The 19,554-nt window shown below is 36.8% G+C and overlaps 1 protein-coding gene across 3 annotated transcripts in view; it reads right to left on the minus strand.

Annotated features, from left to right (window-relative positions):
* Window positions 1-5,915: 5,915 nt before the first annotated feature.
* INTU (inturned planar cell polarity protein) overlaps window positions 5,916-19,554 on the minus strand; it is a 42,723-nt gene continuing 29,084 nt past the window's right edge. For all 3 annotated transcript variants that reach the window (XM_072335307.1, XM_072335308.1, XM_072335305.1), the window contains 11 exons: window positions 18,850-18,939; window positions 18,192-18,269; window positions 17,081-17,270; window positions 13,356-13,409; window positions 12,164-12,226; window positions 11,277-11,498; window positions 10,358-10,783; window positions 9,720-9,817; window positions 8,893-9,082; window positions 7,716-7,870; window positions 5,916-6,794 (listed from right to left, as the gene is read on the minus strand). In XM_072335307.1, the coding sequence (XP_072191408.1) occupies window positions 6,683-6,794; window positions 7,716-7,870; window positions 8,893-9,082; window positions 9,720-9,817; window positions 10,358-10,783; window positions 11,277-11,498; window positions 12,164-12,226; window positions 13,356-13,409; window positions 17,081-17,270; window positions 18,192-18,269; window positions 18,850-18,939 (1,678 nt within the window). In that variant the 3' untranslated portion in view covers window positions 5,916-6,682. The remainder of the gene's footprint in view (window positions 6,795-7,715; window positions 7,871-8,892; window positions 9,083-9,719; window positions 9,818-10,357; window positions 10,784-11,276; window positions 11,499-12,163; window positions 12,227-13,355; window positions 13,410-17,080; window positions 17,271-18,191; window positions 18,270-18,849; window positions 18,940-19,554) is intronic.

The raw sequence follows: 19,554 nt of genomic DNA on the forward strand, positions 1-19,554 counted from the left end.
TGCATGCATTAGTGTTACACCACGTGCTCGATCTGCAAGTATGAACAAAATTCATTCACATCAGATTAGCCACAACCCTGAGTCCTGTCACACCCATGTTTTGCTCCCTCCACCAACCTGATCCTATCCCCATAGTCATCTCCCATTGCTGCTGTGGTCCTGGGAGCTGGCGATGTCAGTCACCCCACTTCTCGGCCTGTACATCACTAAATCTATTTTGCAGGGGCTAAGAAGTATTTGTAGTTGTAACTGGAGGAGCTGAGGGCTTTGTGTGGAGCCAGATAGTCTGCAAAGAGATGTTCGGAACCTGCTGGCCTTTATTTCTCAGAAACCACATGAAGGCCCCCCCAGTGCTTTCTTATGTCTGTAAGTTATCGGTATTCCATAGCAATTTTTTTTCCTTCTCTTAGTGAAAATGACTACCTCAGAAATAACAGAAAGCCTCCTCATGAAATGAAGACGGGTAGATTCGTATATACCTTAAGATTCATCCTCCCTTCTGACAAGAGTTGTGGATTACTTAAATCTTTCTTGAGAAAGAATCCATGATGTTTTCCCAAAGCCCCTACATGCTTGGGTCAGTTTTTGGCTACATTTGGGGGGTTTTTAATTCAAGATGTGTAATAAAAATAGCAACACAGATAATTCCATGTAAAAGGTTAAGTCTCTCCTTGGATCAGTTACTTGAATGATATCAAAACAGTGCTCTTTAATTCCTAAAAGTATGTAACTTGGTACATGTTTATTTATAAAAACAATCAAATGACTTAAGGGTATTACTTGTCTAGTATTTCAGCTAAAAGCATGCTATGCAAATGACCACAGACATCATGCAAACAAGATATGCATTAAACAAGATACACCACAGTTTATCTGGGCAATCTGTGCCAAAGCCTCACCACCCTGAGTAAGCAATTTCTGCTTAACGTCTAACCTAAATCTCCTGTTTTAGTTTAAAGCCATTCCCCTTACCCTATCACTATCAGACTGTATAAAAACTCAGTCTCCCTCTTGCTTGTAAGCTCCCTTCATGTACCAGAAGGGCACAATGAGGTCTCACCAGAACCTTCTCTTCTCCAAGCTACATAAGCCCAGCTCCCTCAAGCTTTCTCCAGCCCTCCGATGATCTCTGTGGCCCTCCCCTGGACCTGCTCCAACAGTTGTGCATCCCTTCTGTACTGGGCGCTCCAGGCTTGGACGCAGTACTCCAGATGGGACCTCTGTAGAGGGTACTGTAGAGGAAGACAATCACCTCCCTCCCCCTGCTGGCCACCCCTCTTCTGATGCAGCCCAGGATACTGTCAGTAATCTGGGCTGCAAGTGCACACTGCTGGCTCATGTCCAGCTTTTTGTCCATCAGAACCCCCATGAACCCAACACCCCATGAAAGAAAACATTATCTTGGTGATATATTGTCATGCAACAGTCAATGGGACCTTTATAGGTTCCCTCTCCTTGCTCTGCATCCAAGTAATCAGAACAAATCATTATTGCACTGAGAAGGAAGCTCAGATGCTTAGCAAAGTGTTCTTCTTTGTTAAAGAGCACTAAGGAACATTTTCTTCTTCTTTCATCTACAGCAAAAGAGGGATCTTTAACCAACAAATATTTATCTGATGTAATGCCTTGTTAGCTGTTTCCAACAGCTAAATTTAGAAAGGCTGTGATCCTTCTTCTGATGCTTCTTTACTGGGCAAATAGAAGGCTTAAGAATTAAACGAGGTCACTCCAGTCTCAAGGGAGCTCTGAAACGTTTCAATGCTATTAAAACTTCACAGCTATTTTTTTCCCTTTAGTAATACTGAAACAGTTTTTACAGCGTGTACATTTTCAGCTCAGATCAGAAATCAATAGTCCAGCAAGCAGCTGTTTTCCAATAAGTTTAAAACAAATGTTAAGTCTTTGAGCAACAAGAGAATGCTAAGAAAAAGAAAAAGGGTAGCATTCAGGTTTTTTATCTAGTCCGTGTAGCAAGCAGGAGAGGACAGATGCAATTTGAAGATGCTCAAACTGCACCTGTATTACTGTCAGTACCAACAGTGCCTGGCAAGTCCACAAAGCCTGCTTTCTTCAGTTCCTTTGCACTTCCCCACAAGCTAAAGTTTGTAGTAATCTTTTTCAGAAGATAATCCAGCCAAGCAAAAATCATGCACACCACCATACTTGGGATTTCCTATGCTGCACCAGGTATGTAAGGAAGCATCCCAAGTTCCTGAGCTTCAATAACGCATAATGCTACTTTGTTAAATATCCTTCTGAAGAAATTAATCTTGAATGCTATTTGTGGAATGTTTCTGAATTCTGAGTCACACGCACATACACATGTAGGCCATCTGGAAATACTTCTAGAAGGCAGAAAGGAGATTTGAAGAACTATAAACACTTATGTACCTCATGCATGTTTTACTTTTTCTACTCTAACAAGAAAAAGAAAACAGCAACTTCAAACTCTTTACATGTGAAGGAATTGCAACTGAAAAAGGACAGCTGAGGAATTTGCATGCAATACAAGGGGATTGGTCCAAACTTAAGGACTGACAACATTCCTCCTGGAAAGCAGCACCAGGAAAGCTCATGGCACAAGCATTGCCTGTGGCAGCTTTTTTTGGCATCACAGAAAAAAACTGTCAACAAGAGAAAGTACAGAACCCAGACTTTTGTTTAAATTATGAAAACATAACCAAAGCAATTGTAAAACAGATAACCTAAGAAAAAAAACCACAAATAAAGCAGATTTCTACATGAAAACAATATTCACTTATTTTCTGTTCAGATCCGAATGCATTCGATGTAATTTTTCAAATTCCGTTATCAACATTTTATATTTCAGGATCAGGATTCCCCGTAATTAATTCCCTGAGTGCTGAGCTCTGTCTGCCAGTGAGAATCCATCCAAGTTAAGCAACTTTCCTCTTGAAGCAAACAAATTTGCAAGGTAAGACAGCATTGCTCAAAAGTATAATTTGCATTTTGAGCTATAACTTAAAATTATTTCTTTTCCATATTCTGCTTGTACAAAACTAGACTCCTCAAAATGTTTAAACTATTTCATATGTAAAGCTAGAAACATTTATAGCAAGAATTAAGTTTATGGGGTGATTACTTAGCTACACAAACAGCACACACTCTAATAGCATTAGACATATTCTAACATGTAGAAGCTCTCCCAAGCAGTGCACAGTATCAATTATCAAGCAAATAATGCAGAGAATAGTAACAAGATAAAGACAGGCTTCTGCTTGAGGGACATAACAACAAGAACTTCAAGCATTAGACTAAAAACAGCCATAATTTCACTGGTGAGATCATCTACAAACATTTTTGAGATCAGAACCCATACTAGTGCCATCTTAATTGCTAAAATGTAATTAATTGGGATTTTTTAAATACAGAATAGAAACATTGGTACCTGAATCTAAGATTTTCAATATGTATCTTAATAATTCCATCGGTTACCACCAAAATCATCATGTTCTGAACAAAACTGAAAATTCTGACTGAAGTGATGAGCAGTTTCATGAACCTCACAACATTATTAATCACTGAAGTGAAAAAGTCAGACTTCATTACCTTCAACAATCAGCTACGCAGAAAACCACGCTCACTTTTAAAGATGCTAAATACAAAATGTTATCAACACACTACCATGAATTACCAATCGTGCTGAGAGAAAGAACTGCACAGTACTTGGCCAGATGTAGTGAGTTTATGAAGCAGAACCAAGAGGTTATTTATTTACCAGTTTACCCACTTTGGGCATTAAAATCTGTTTGTACCTGTCTTTGAAAGCATAGTTTAAAGCCTCTGCTGGAAAACAGTGCATAACATTTACCAAATTGCCATGCCAGAACTCAAAAAAATCCTACAGAAAAAGAAATGGATTCTTAAAATAAACATCCACAGTTTGCATTACGTGGAGCTTGTTATACAACATTCCTTCTACTGTTTCTACTTACATGAGGTATAACAATGGTTAGAAATATTCCTTTTCAGGTCTTTTATTTTTCAGGCATTTGGTGCTGGAAATCTGGATTTATTCTGATGTGTACCAATAACAGATGTATGTGTTCACTGTTAGCACAAGAAACTATAAATGCAAATGCTGAGGAATGGGGCACGTTTTCAGCTTCCTTCCATAAATTTGCATCAACTTCTGTACCTCTCTAGGAGTAGAGATACCTGCATCGACTGCAGTCTGGATACAGAAAAAAAACTGTCAAGAGAAACCACAGAACATCTGACTCTCTTTAACCCATGTTCTTTTCTGGAAGGAGCCTGCCTATGCAGGTTAGCTTCCATAGGGGGTGCTCCAACTCCATACCAAATCAATGACTAAATGGTTCATACACACCAGAAACTGTGCAGAGCTTTTGTGATGATATTCTTTTTCTAGATCAAAACCAGGATTCCTCTGGATGCTAATGTAAATGCACTACGTTAAACGGTGCTGAGGACATAACACTTATGTGAACCATGAGAAATGCATATGCTTTTTGCCATTGTTGCCCCTGCTCCATGCCTGGCTCCCACTGATGCTGGTCAGCAATGGTGAGCAGCAGTGAGACTGAACTTTGTAATGCACAGCCATGCACTTCACTTAAATATCCTGTTGTGCTCTTGTGGGTGAACGCAAAGACAACTTAAGGGCAAAGAAAAATCAAACCAAGGTATTCCTTTCTTATTACGAGTACTCTTTCATTCATATCAACATGGGTATGCCGAGTAACTTCTGCTTCTGAGAAACCATCAGAAGGAAAATGTCCACAACCACCAATAAGCATAATTTTGCTGCTTCATCACATGAAAGTGTGCTGACTGGGGCTGCAGGTTTGTTTTTCAAATCAGTGAGAATCCTGAAGGGAACTGCACCTTCTCCCTACCTCCTGCCCACCTTACAGCACTCCTCTGAACGCCAGCAGCCTGCAATTGGCTTGCCATCACTGTGGCTGCAGAGATGTTCTTGAAAATGTTTGTTTTCCTAACCATAGTGGTGAACCAGAATGGCTGGGTCTGTACCTTTTTCTCTCTGGATGTGCAGTCGACTGTAACCCTGCACCACTGGCTCTGCCTGCAGCTGCTTCTCAATGTCTTTTTATTTTTTCCAAACACAGAAATCTCTCAGATAACCTGATTTGTAGATGAAGAATAGAAATGTAAAAGCATTACTGATGCAACTCAGCTCTGTACATCTCAAACTGATACGCTGTCATGAACGAGCCATCAATTTTGGAAATGGCTGATTAACAAAACCTTCCATTGTACACTTAAACTTCAGGCTTAAGACATCTACTGCGTGAAATGAAAGCAACTCCAGAATGATTTAAACCAAGCTGTGAATGACCCAGTGAGCGTGAGCAGTCAAAGGCATTTAAAGGATCAGTTTAGAATTACTCTGAGTGCAATTTGCTAGTTGAAACATGCTAAGGATTTGATCATGAGAACCTAAAGAACAGAATTTACTTTCCTAAATACATATATATATATTTTCTTTTGATCCCATTGTTAGCAAGTAGAGACAGTGAAAGGAAAGAAAAGTTGCACTATTGATGAAGGATGCGATAGTCACTATGCAAATGACCAAATCTAAATGTGCTGGCTGGGGGTAATAAAAAAAAGAACCCAAGAAAATCAAACATTTTAAACTAGATCTTCAGTAATACTGTATAAGAAATTAACAAATACAATCAGAGCAGCTAATTTGTCTACTACAAACCTTTCAGCAATTAGTAGGAAAGCTGAATTCTGTAGAAGCCTTCTGATTTTGCAAGCATTCCTTCTCTTGCCTCATACAGACATAACCTAACTTTTTTTCCGTATCCAGCATTAGACTGTAGAAGATCTAGTTAAACAAATACTGCTTAAATGAACAAAAAGAGAAAATATGTAGCCTTAAAATAAATTAGGATAGCACTGTACTGGTCTTTTAAAAATATATTGTTTTTATTATGAAATTATGAATATAATACAAAAGTAGTTATCCATGCATTGGTCTTAAACAAAAATATCACCCTCAGCACACCTCTCTTGTGCCTTCAAAACTGTTTGTTTCATAAATGCAAGCGTTATTTATGATGAAAGTCAAGAAGTCAAGTAAAACATCAGTCACCACTGTAGGTCTCAAATGTCTAACGGCGTGCACTAGCAAAAATGTCACACCATCAGTTTTGGGTGGCTAAACATCATTATTCTTTTAAAAGGTCTCTTTTTGTTGTGATTAACACAATGTTACTGAAAATATTTCTGTATTTTTCACGTACCTCAAGGCACAACATTTTCGTTCATTGGGAAATCTACTTTTCCCTATCAGTGACTGCCAAAAATTCACAGAGCACTTTGAGGATATCAGTGTATTATTTTACATTGAATACTGGACAGTGAAGAGCAGTGAATGTACTAATCAGGTGAGGTTTTCACATAATGAAGTTACAATTAGGATAAAAAATTTGACAATAGATAAATGCAAAACTTTGGTGCTCTGAAATTTTTTATAAGCATTCCACTGACTAGATCATTAGAATCATCTCTGAAGTTTCACATGTGTCAAATCAGAAGGTAGATTTACCTTTTAAAAAGCATCTCAAAGGTATGCCAGTGACAGTTACCTCAAGTGAGGTGATCTCTCACTACCCTTAAATGCTTTGAGAGATGAGAATGAGGAAGGCTGTATATTCAGGAAGTTCATCTATGTAGCTAAACCAAAGGACAGCTTAAAGGCCAGCTCCACAGCAACTTCTGCGACTGAATCATGGAAACAAACGTAAAACTCCTGTGGTTTTGGGTGCAAGAAGAGTCTCCTGAAGAAAAAGAACACACACAAAAAAACCACAAAAATAAGAAATAACAGGTGTTAGCTTTTTGCAATTGCTGTGTAATACAGCTAGCAAATGTCTGTGGTCCTCCTGCATGATTTTACTGTTTTCATATATTAGATTCCTAAGGTCAGTTATCTCTTCAGTTTTCTCAAGCCTATTAAAAAAGTTTTTTATGTTTTTAGCATGTATTTTGATGTTACTGTTGTTTTTGCACTGGGTTACATGGAAGCAAACTCCAGCATTTACATATTTACTCATTATCAACCTTAATACAACTTGTCAGGTATATTCCTATGTGTCACTCTAACAAACTCTTTGAGGGAAAGAACTAAAATAGGAAAGCTGTTAATATACCTTTGCATAACTGTAGGTAGCATTATAACATAGCACATGGCTCTGTAAAAATTCATGGACTGTTCTTGGTCATCCTGCTGACTGGCAAATTCTGTCTGCTAATTGCAGCTAAATATTAGGCATCACAAAACATGGTTGGTGAGAAGTGATGGCTATAGAATGTGGCTTGCTGGCCTGGTCTTAAACAATTAAATTATTTGTAATGTTCTGAATTGCCAACTGACGATGCATTCTATTTTCTCATTACACTTGATTACTTAGAGTAAGAGTTCTGATTTTTAATATTTAATACCCAGGGCAGCACACTATTCTGTCACGCAAATAAGTTTAAATTAAAATTATGTGACATCATAGTAAATAGATTATTTGTGCTGGAAGCAGAAAGCAAATCCAAGAAAGAATGCTCCCTCCCCAGAACATCTCAGATAGACCAGTAGGTGGTTTTGATCTTCGCAATTGAAAAATAAATAAATAAATCTTAAATATGATAGCGGCATACTCAAAATGGAAGGTTTGGGGAGAAATAGATTTGTCTGTCTTTAAACTTACCCCACAACCCAGTAACTCAGTGTCGGCGGTGGTTTCTTCTGATCATTCCAGTTCTTGGGAGAGCACTCAAACAAAACTCCATGTTCTCTTACAGGACCTAAGTCTTCATCCGTACTACTACATTCTGAGATCTTACTGCCCGCTTTCTTCTTTTTCTGTAAAACAGTTGAGGAAGCTATGGTACAGATAGATACCTTTTTTTAATGTAAACATTAGTACATGTAATTTTAGCATGCTTCCTTCAGGAAGTTGCTGAATGACATTGCTGTCAAGAAGCCAGATAGAAGATATAACTATTTTGCTTACGTGATTCTTTTCTTTAGTTTTGTTACTTCAATATCAACAGGATACTGTTCTTTCGCATTTCTCATTTAATGCACTTGGACTGTCACTTGAGGATCTAAGAAAATGCGACTCGTATAAAGTCTTGAGTTCAAGCAAGGCTTGAACTTTTTGTAAAGAGAAAAAAACTCACCTGTTGCACCATCCCACATAATCTAAAATCCAAGAGATTATTTGGCAGCATAATTAAAAAAAACTGACCATTATAACCAGCCAGGTACTAAACAGATATCAGTGTGAGAAAACTATCAGAGACATCAGTGGGTGGCAAATGTATAAGCAGTCTCAGGTAGCACAGGGAACAAAGGCACTGAGAACAAACATTCCCTCAGCTTCAGAGAGGCTCTCTTCAGGTCAGTGTTCAGACACACTGTCAGGGCACCAAGGGCAGCACTGGCACTGCTCATATCAACCATTTTCTGTGCAAAGAGAGGGCATCCATTTCTTTTTTCCTACAGTCTGAAATTTCCTTATATGATTAATTTGACTAAAAGAATCCAACAGCCCTCTCTTGCTACTTCCTATACTTCAACCCAATGTGTGAGAATTTTGTGTTGAGTTACAGAGCTCTAAAATCAAACAGAAAAATAAAATCCCATACTGAATTCACCAAGTACTTATTCTGAGGGCATGGCAGGTCAAACTGCAGTTATACACATACATGGTTGGATGTTCAGAGAGAAAACCTACCTATAGCAGTAAAAGAGTCCAGTGCTTTTAAACAACAACACAAAGAACTGCCTGCTAGTGAACTTTTTAAACAAAGAAGTGAAAACAATATTGAAATAATAAATTGAGAATGTAAGTAGAGAGAAAAACCGAAGACAAAGCTTACATCTTTCATCATGCACTGCTGAAAAACTGAACGAATTGAAAGACAGCAGCGATGGAAATTCTCAATTAACTGAGGGTGGATGGAGCCCCCGAGCCGTGCAACTTCCTTGTGAGTTGGGGTTATAAAGATTCCATGCATTGTTTCCAAAGACAGATAGTGGAACAGGGTGTTCTCAGGACCAGACGTCAACCTTCAAAAACAGGGTGATCATTTTAATATTCAAATAAATCTGAATGAAATTTCAGTTAAACAATATGTACAGTTTTCTTATAATCATTTTTCTGGTAGCTGCAATGGAGTACTAAAATGGAGATGTTAGAAAGGTACTTATTTCTATATCAAGGACATCTGCTAATTTGGACTGCTTATATTAAAATTTAGCACATAAGTGTAGTTAGCTATTGAACTTGTGCTCTCAAAAATTCCCTCAAAAAAAGAAAAAAAAATGGTTTGAGAAAAAAACCCAACACCTAAAGCTTTCTTTTGCACTCCAACAAAATACCAGGGCAGACAGTGCTGCCCAAAGGACTAAGGAAACTAGGAAGAGTCACAGCTTCATTGTCCTTTGTTTGCCTACCTAGAAGAAGCAAGGAGGAACGAGGTGTACGTGAGCAAAAAATTCATTTACTTGAATTTCTAAGTTCACATAAATGTTGGACATACATACATTCCACTGAAATATTCTTGAGAAAGACTTCTATTTAAGAGTTTGTATAGCAAAGTTTTGGTTACAATAAAATTATGCAAGGATACGTACATCTTCAGAAAAACATGAATGTATGACTTTTAGTATGAAACACTTATTTAAAAAAAAAACAATTTCTTACTTGATAGTGTTAAAAAGTTCCATGTCCTTCTCTGACAAGTTCTTCTTAAGGTTTCCTAAATGAGATGGATTTGGTAGGGTATGTTTTTTTCTAGCAGCCTGAAAAGCAAGTAGATGGGTGAATTAACAGAAAATATTGCCATGGAAAGAACAGAATTAAAGAAAGAAATTACAAATTTAAAAGAAAAATAATGTATTGCTTTCAATGAAGCCCCAGTCACATCAATTAATGTATAATGTATTTTAGTCTATTTTTGGCTAAAATTGATAAGAAGCAGTTGTACAGCTGTACAGCAAGTTGCCCCTATCGCTTTTGTCTACACTATTATTATTTTGGAGATATTCTCCAATTATTTACTCTGATTCCAACACAGCTGTCCCAAGTTTAGTCAGCTGAAAACCAAATATTTAGAAGCAACAATAATCCAAATAAAAATGTGACAGCTGGGAGGCTGACTCAAAGTTTTCCAAAGCAACTCAAGTATCTCCTACTGAATTCAGGTGTTCTTGACATTTTATTCAGCTCTGCTGTGGGATTTTTGCTTGTTTGCTTATTTTAAGTACATGAATTTTAATAAGAACTGCCACTTTCCCCAAGCCCACCAAAACTTTAAGCAGTATGTTTTTCCCTGTTCAGACCTGATCTGCTTGAGACTGTAGATTATTGCTTTCATCTTCTGCAGGACCTTCATTACCATGGTGGTCAGGTCCTCCACTGTTTCTTGTAGGACTTGGCTTACGTGTTGTTAAGGAAGAGTCACCAAACAGAGTCCTTTTGCTTGCTGGAGTAGTTTCTGTTCTGGAAGCATTTTGTATCTTACTTAGGATAGGTGAGGTGGTTAAGCTCTCCAGTTTGTCACGTGTTGTAGGAAGGAACCAGTCAGCACAAGATAAAGGTGGAATGGAAGGAGAATCTATCCTCTCCTCTATGCTGGCATCTATACCTTCCAGTTGAAGTATGGTAGCTTTGACCTGGTCTACATATATACAGTCTGGTCCTGGATTCCCAATGGCTTTTGATGCACAGCCTCCTGCCTCTAGCAGAACACACAGCATAAAGTGTCTCTGTAAACATGGAGGTAGCAACGTTAGCCTTTGATTTAAAATATACTATTCACTGTATTATATCTCACCAGATGCTTGGACAAAAAACAGTACTATACTCAGGAGCCCTTCTTCCTCCCCAGAGCCATTTTTTCTTTTTCCTTTCACGTTATCTAAGTTATCAGGCAAATGAAAGCCATGGTTTACATACTCATCAGATAATAGACAAAAAAACAATGCTTTTAGAAAACATTTCTTCAGTGAGTTATCTGAAAATAAAGGATCATTAAAGTAAAACATTTCCAACTGAAATGGAAATGTATAAAAATAACAAGAAACAAATAATTTTCCTATCTAAGAAATAATGTCCCATGAAACAGATAAAAGACGAATATTTTCTAAAATTACTAAATTAACACATGGAATTTATGATCTTGCTGAACAACAGACAAAACCCAATAATAAAATGGAGCATACAGAAAGGGGTATACATAACAGGGAAATGCTTACTTACCAAGCCAACTATCAGTAAGAAGTATCTTGCTTCGGGTTCAGTGTATCCTGTAAAATCTGACACTTCACAGGGTTGGATGTGATGTTGTGGAAATACTTCCCGCCATATCACTAACTGACCAATCTTCTGCTCTGCTGCCAAGGGTAACAGACAATAGTGCTGGCTATATAAACCTATATCAATGAGATCTTCCTTTGGCAAGTGATTGCCAATCAAGTAACCCTTGATTGAACACAGAAAAGGAAGTGTATTCAGTAAGAAACTTGTTGACAAATACAAAACAAAACAAAAAACCCAAACTAAACTGTGCTGAAAATTTACTCTCATAATGCTACTGGTACAAAGATCAGTTGCATGTAAGTTAGTTTCCTTAAAGCAAAGGGTGTCATCTAGCTCTGTCTTTACATTGTCAAATACACTACCTACATTTATATGATAGGTAAATTTACAAATAAGGCCAAAATGAAAAAGCTGGCAGTCCAACTTGTCAAATCTTTGATTTGAAGACAGATCAAAGATAGATGACTGGTTGTCACCTTTATATCAAATAACGGCAATGCAAAGAAAAATCCTGTTAGAATATCAGACTGAATCGGTTCAAGTGAGTCTTCCATCTCATATTACTGTCTTTCTTCATCACGTGCAACAGAATTTCTATATGACAGCTTCAAACAAATATTTTGGTTTCATTGATCATATAACATGTACCGCTTTATAATCTTTTTGTTGCTGTTTTTATTACAGTGTTTTTGATCTCTTACTAGAATTACGTATTTAAATCAAACATCCATTTATCATATTTGTGAGGTTCTCAAAAGAGTGACTGCATGACTGGATTTTTAAATGTTTTATTTTCCTAACCTGTAGGCCTTAATCAGTAATACTACCTTGTAGAAGAGACAAGAGCCCATAATCATATATAATCTTCTCATGTTGTAGTAATCTTCAGACTGTGAACAAAAGCAAGAATTTTTAGTTCAGGCTTTTTATTTTACAGAGCGAATACACAGAAACTAATTCCAGTCAATCAGTATTATTTAATCTTTTCATTTTTGACCACTTATATCAATCGGGCATCAGAACGGCATTAAGAATATTCTCAGCAGTTAAGTGAAATACAAAGTTTTAGCCTATATTATAAATTTTCGTGTCACTATAGTTTTCAGCTCTAAACAAGATGCTCAGATTTCCCATCCAGTGCTTATCTGTCCACAAACCTTTCAAGGTATGCTAATTCTTACAGCAAACTGAAGCATAACTACTGACACCAGAGGCCCTCATAGAGCAAAATTTCCAAGTCAAAGCACTCTTAATAGTTTCTTGAAATTAAACTCCAAATATGCCTAGTCATTAATATTTCAGTTTAGATGCCAATAGCTCTCAAAGTAGTAAGACTAATTTAATATGGATACAGAGTATTTTAAATTATTGCGTGCAATCAATTTATTTGCAGTAAAGTACAACTGAGAACCATCCTCTTCTGAAAATATTCATCCAGTCTGTCTGGTACCATTTTAAAATTTGTTTTGAAAGACTGACCATATGACTGCCTAACCTGTATTTTTATCTTCAAGCATCATTCAATATCTGAACAAGATTTCAGTACATTTACATCTCGCTATCCTGCTCACCAAGTAGAAAGCATTTGCCCAAGTAAATTACTACCTTCTCCTTTAAGATTATGTTTAACTTGTAATTGTTTTATTCAAACTGGTAAGTAAAGTCCTCGTGCTCCACTAAAACTTTTTGTTTTATTCAAAGGAAAAACAACACATTTGTTGTGATTAGAAGTGTCCTTGTAGGCAATCCATGGACTTAAGTTATAGTGCACCATGTTCATCTAGTGACTAATCCTAGAGGATTATTATATGGTTATAACATTAACCATTGAGAAAAATTCAGGACAAAGAAACGGATAACATCAATCTATCTTAAAACAGGAATAACACAGCGTACCTTTGCTTTGAATCCCACTTGATTACAAAGCAAGGCTGAGAAAGTGGTGCTTTTCTTAAGCTACCAAATATGAGAAAGGCAAAGAGGTACTGTGCAATGCAAACAACAAAAGCAAATATTTACCAGTTCAGCAAAATCAGCTGCTTCAAGATCACTCAGTGCTGTGTCAATTTCCATCTGAAATATTAAGCAGCACATTTTAATAGAGGCTTTCAACACACTGATTTACAGTAAAAGCAAAATTCACTTTATCTTACTAATCTTAGAGGATTAGAATTCACAAGCACAAAGTTGAATGGACAAAAATGCACATACTTTCTAACAGCAATATCAAATATCAAGAACACCTCCATTCATCAGATCAAAGAAAAATATTCAATTGCTATGTGTTTCTCTCTTCTTCAAAACTGTCTCTTCTCATCTGCCTCCTGAACCCACCCTGCTGTATACAAAGATGTCACACTTTGTTTCAGTGTGTTTTAAAACATGAGCTCTAGGGACTACTCCTTGAAGGCAAGAGACAACACTGAGATCTGCCAAGCTGCTATATCCAAATGAGTCTTTAGAAAAATCTTTTTCCACAATTGATTTGTTTTTACCTCTAAGGAAATTTCCCAAACTTTCTAACACATGATCTTTGTTCTACTGAAACCGCTTCCTGTGGGTGCATTTCTCTTAATGTAGGAGCTGTTGGTTAATGCAAGTTTTACATTGCTTTAAAGAACGTTAGTAGCCAGTGAAGTTCGTGACATAAATGTGCTAGTAATAAAAAGAAGCTACAACCCACCATGACAAGCTCCCTGGGCTGTTTAAACAAGATGACTCTAACTGAAATACAGCCGGTTTCACAAACAGAAACGTCAGCTACGCTGTTGGCAGTCAACAAGTAACCAACATCTCAGCTTTTTCCTCACTTAAGATGTAAATGGCTTTCTGCCCAACAAAAGAACTGGCATTTGTATTCTCCAAAGAATACACAAATAAAAAACATCTTCACTAAATTTATCTACCAGAAATTTCCTCTTTGTCTAGAAAGAAGGATCTTGCAGATGTGGATGATCTGAGAATTTTGGAAATCTGTGTTCATATCATACATACTAAAATAAGTTGCTTTGTATATCCCCTATAAGAAGGTAAACAACCTGCAAGCTAAAACAGAGACTGAAGCATTACAGTCTCTCTCAGCGGAAGTGTGAGAAAGAAGAAAAAAAGCACAGAGGAAAAAAAAGATTCCCCACCAACAAGAAAGTACAAGAAAATAAAAGTATTGTTTTCTTGATATGAGCATGGATTTTGCAAGAGTGGATGGGTGTGTGTTACAAGGGCTATGTGCTCACCTCATGATTTTTGACTTGGATAGCAGGGATAACTGGGATAATGAGATGAAAGCAATTGTTTTGTGGCACTCAAGAAGCATGTACTTCTGTTGGTAAAACATATACTACAAAAGCAGAGACTAAAATTCTCCCTCACACATAAATATGATACGCAAACTGCTCTTCACATGAAATAGAAAGTAGTTTCCTAATTATAGAGTTGAAAATACATAAAAATCATGAAGGCAAAAATGATTCCTAGATTCACTACAGTCCATTAAAGGACAGAAAATGAAAACACAGTGAATCTTTCTTTCACTCACTTCAGGCCATTAAAGTATGTGCACTGTATGGAAAGTTACTTTCTCAGCTGGAACCTGACTAGGTTTTAGAGTGTTTACATGACAACATGATTGTTCTAAATAGAAAAAGTGGAAAAAATGCATCTGTCTTGTTAAAGATCAACAGATTTACACGGTAACTAGCTGTCTACTCGTATGTTTAGGTCCTTGAATGATACCTACAGTATAGAAGTACCTTTTTAAGCTAGATTTTTTCAATTCAAGCTTCATAATTGATGCAGCTGAGTCCTGCATCACACTGGAGTCCTAAGACATTATTCATCTAATACTAAAGCAAAAAGCTGGAGTAGATCAGCTGAACTGACAGATTCTTCCCTGCTAATAACAGGAAGAGTTGAAGATTAGCACTTCAACTGTAGTAGCTGATATCACAGGTCTCACAGAGGGTGAGATGGGCGTTACCCCAGGCCTTCACACTAATGGAACAAATAGCAGCTGCATGGGACATATGAACATTTAACCTGACTCTGAGAAACTCTGGAAGCAGTTAAGAAATACAGCACATGAGGAACAGCAGAAGGGGGGTTATACTGAAGCTACTACATGATGTAGATAAAATCCTCAACTTCTTGAAATACTCTCTCAAAGTATTAATAGGCCTAATTTTCATAATACAAATGCAACTTGTAGGACATTCAGAAATCCAGAGGTCTTAGCAATCCAGAGCTAGTATTATTCTACATGATTACATATAAAACATCTCCAAAACTACTTTTAACCACCGTCTTGGGAAATGAATATCCTGAAGTAGAAACTGTTTTTTCTTCTTCACATTAGATTTTGTGCTTACAGCTAGTAGGCATAAAACAGACTGAAATAACAGAAAGAATAACAAAAGTCACTTGTAAAGTTAATAAAATCACAATGAGAAAGTCATATGCTGCACTTTAAAAGTAGCATACACCAAAAACCATCTATAGGTTTGCTTTTTAATCTACAGTCAAAATATGTAAGTCTCTTCCCCTTTAATCAGTGGTTTGCTGTATGTGCCTTGGAAAAGGTAAAACTGAGATGCATTCATATACTGACTACATGGTTCAGAAAGAAAATTGCTTTTAGATTTCATTATCGGTTCTCTATTCTGAAAGTAATTTATGGCTCTGCTTTTGTCTGGGGAAGCATAAAACAAGACACTGCTTAAACAGAAAATGACAGCACAGCAGCACTCATTTCTTGATTTCCACATTTTCAAAGTACAGATTAACTTCTGGGCTTGCAGCATATCTGACAATATGGCAGCCAACTGCACCCAACAAGACCTTGTTATCTGCATCTGAATCTACAGTGAGATCAAAACATGTTCTAACAATGCTCTTCACAGAATGCATAACCCTTAGGTAGTGATACTAAATCACATTATAGCAAACCGTAGCAAAGAAATAGGGAAAAAAAAATTGCAAACTGTAAGCCCTTTGAAGGAGATACCAGAAGTCTTCTGGTTCATTTCCAAACAAATACAAGCACAGTTACGTTATTGAAGCATTTGAGGTCAGAATTAACAGAAAATATAGAGAACAAAAGACTGAGTTAGAGATGATCTGGATAGATAACAGAAAAAAGAAAAAAAAACAAACATAAAAGCAAAAGAACATTTCAGAGGAACTTTCTGCACGTAAGCCACAATTATCAGCATTTGTCCTAGATGTCATTTCTCACAAGTTTTCCCTTACATTCTTTGATGATTGCATACAGTTCCCTTTGCGTAATTCAGTAAGTTGATAAAAGATAAGATTGTCTCCTAAATCACAAGTTACACATGAGCTTCTGAAGTATTATTTTATCTTTAGAAGTAGAATTTTAACTGCTAGTATTTTTTAAATGTATTTCTGAAAGTACATAAATGATGAGAATCAAACATAAAGCTCCTTACCATGACCTGCTTTTCCTATGACATACACGGTTAGATACGTATGTTTTTAAAGTAATCTTAATTTCTTTATCATCGTGTTCTCTTCGTAGGCAGCTCTGAAGTCACTGAACTACATATGTAATAGCATTCTGTTTCCAATGTAAACAACTGCATAGCTCTAAACTTAAGAGAAGGGTCCTGTAGGAAAATAGGCAGCCCACATTTGTATTACATAATGTCAGCAAAAGATAAATGCAAGACCTGTGTCAGTTTCCTGGCTTGTCTTACACAAGTCCTAAAGAGATCTGAAAACAGAATCACCTTGATTTCCTGAGGCAAAGTTAGCCAGCGCAAGCCTGGGAGGCTGTCTAAGAATAATGCACTGCAGGTAGTGTAGTGTTGAGTGCTGGGGCTGACATTTGAGTTGAGTCTTGCAGGCTGAAGTGCTCGCTGGAAGAACAGGTTGAAAAAATGATCCAGACGAGAAACATGTTCCACCTGGCAAAAAGCACTGAACAAACATGAACTTCAAGTTAAAATATCATCAAGAAACTTGTAGCTTGTTTATATAACCCTCTGTGCTGTCGAAGCCTCTTTGCAGTATGATATCTACATTTGGATTTTTTAACATTCATTTTAAGCAAACGCTATGCTAATACTCAGACAGTCCATACATACAAAGAAGAAGCAGCCTTGCTGAAAGCAGTGTTGTATTATTAGAGCAACATAAGATGAGACAATGATCAGCTTCATATTTTAAAAAGATCAGATTGTTCTTTTTCTTTAATAATTTAACTATTTTTATGTGTTACAGATCTTTGTGCTGTACAACTATTTTCTTCAGAAGACACAAAAAAACCTGTTATTCCAAATGCTCTCCTATACACATTTTTCTGTGCTGAACAGCACAGAAGTAATAGAAACGCTAGGATTTTCTCCACGCCATACACACTTCAATCCTGAAGTGAATGCAAGCATATGAATATCCCACCTTGGCAACTTTATTTAGGTTACAGTCAGACTGAAATTTTTCTGGGTAATTTCCAAATGTAGAGAAAGACACTCACTCTGCCAAATAAAGTTGAGAAGTCTAGAGTGTTTATTTTATTACAAATGTAACACTGTGATTCATATATACATTTTGCAGAGAGTGGTTTAACACATTTGCAGAGTGCTGCTGACATCCAGAGTGACTTTGGTTATGTGAATGATTTAACCTAATCAAGGACATTTTCTGAAATAACAAAGACTATTTCAGAAGAGTCTTACTGGTGTTAAGGACAAAACAAAAAGTAAGAAGTACAGAAGCCTGATTTTGCGCAAAGGTAAAAGAGCAGGCAAAAACATCCATGTAAATTTTAGCAATTAATGCTCTTTTTCCATAAGCATCAACTAAAAACCAGTGACTGAAAGTTGTTTTGAAATAACTCACCTGTCCAAAGAGCCGTACATAAATTTTAAGGTCTTGACAACATCTTCAATCATGTTCCTCAGCTGAGTAAGTGACACACTGCAAATAAAAATAAAATGTTTGCTTATGTTTATAATGTCTTTAACTCCTGTGAATGTTCATAGGCATCTTCTCAGGAGTCTCCATAACCAGTGATATATTTGCAAACAAAAATTACTTCATAGGACTGAATGAGAAGTTTCCTTTCAGTAACTTGCCCATGATCACACAGACACAGTAGTAAAGCTGGAAGAAAATATTCAGAAGTTCTTGACTTCTAGAACATCTAAAATTGTAATATTACTAATGTTAACTCTGTAGTCCCTAATCAAGACACAACTTCAGAAAACACTGAAAGTGACTGTGACAGCTTATATGTATTTCTGGAGGTCCATTAAGACTGCATGCCCTTCATAGGGACTGAAGCAGAAATTGTGACGAGGGGTATTTAAAAGATGTGTGCAAAGTCAATCCAAACAGTGGGAACCCAGCTATAAAATCTAACTAAAGTAAGAAGAGTACATTGCAAGCCCTCCCTTTCTTGTTCTTTGATAGCAGAACAGTACAATTCGAGGATGGTATTTGAGAAAAATATAAAACAAAGTTAGAAAGAAAATGAAGTATTGCATTTGAAACTCACTTTTCTTCAGGAAGGCCAATCACGAGCAACTTGTCACATTCTTTCCAGTAAACAACTTGAACTAGTTTTTCACATAAGAAAAGGGAGGAGCTAGAAAAATTAAGCCAGAAGTAGTTCTGTTAGCACTATGAAGTTGTAAAAATAAAATCAACAAAAATCATCTTCCAAGTTGGAACATATGTACTGTATATACAAAGTCTTATGCTCATGCAAAATGACACGAATGCAACTGAAATAGATAATTGCATTAATTATTAGAAAACTCAAAAGACTGTTTGACTTCTACTCCAAGTAAGAGTTCACACCAGTAGTAGCAACATTTTCAAGTACAAGCATGGAGGAATAACCATTACCAAAGCAGCACACTCAGAGAATTGATTCAGATACTTTCTTAAGGTCATCCTATGATACCCTTGCCCAGCTTTTAGTACAGTTAATTTAGAAAGTGAGTGCCATTTCAGGTCACACTGAGATCCTAATGCTTACTCACAAAAGCATTTTAAGAGACCCCTCACATCGGTTTTGAAAGCAAGACCAAGAGCTATTTGGACCTATTAACTGAGTGACAAGTTTGAACTCTCATTCTATCTCCCTATAAAGGAAATTGCCCTACAAAGCTCACCAACCCCAGAAGGTTAGAGCAAACTCATTTGAGCTACTGAGGGGATTGGATTGGAGCACAAACAGAATTACACCTGGTGTTCT

Source organism: Excalfactoria chinensis, chromosome 4 (genome assembly GCF_039878825.1).
Source record: "Excalfactoria chinensis isolate bCotChi1 chromosome 4, bCotChi1.hap2, whole genome shotgun sequence".
NCBI classification, from domain to species: domain Eukaryota; kingdom Metazoa; phylum Chordata; class Aves; order Galliformes; family Phasianidae; genus Excalfactoria; species Excalfactoria chinensis.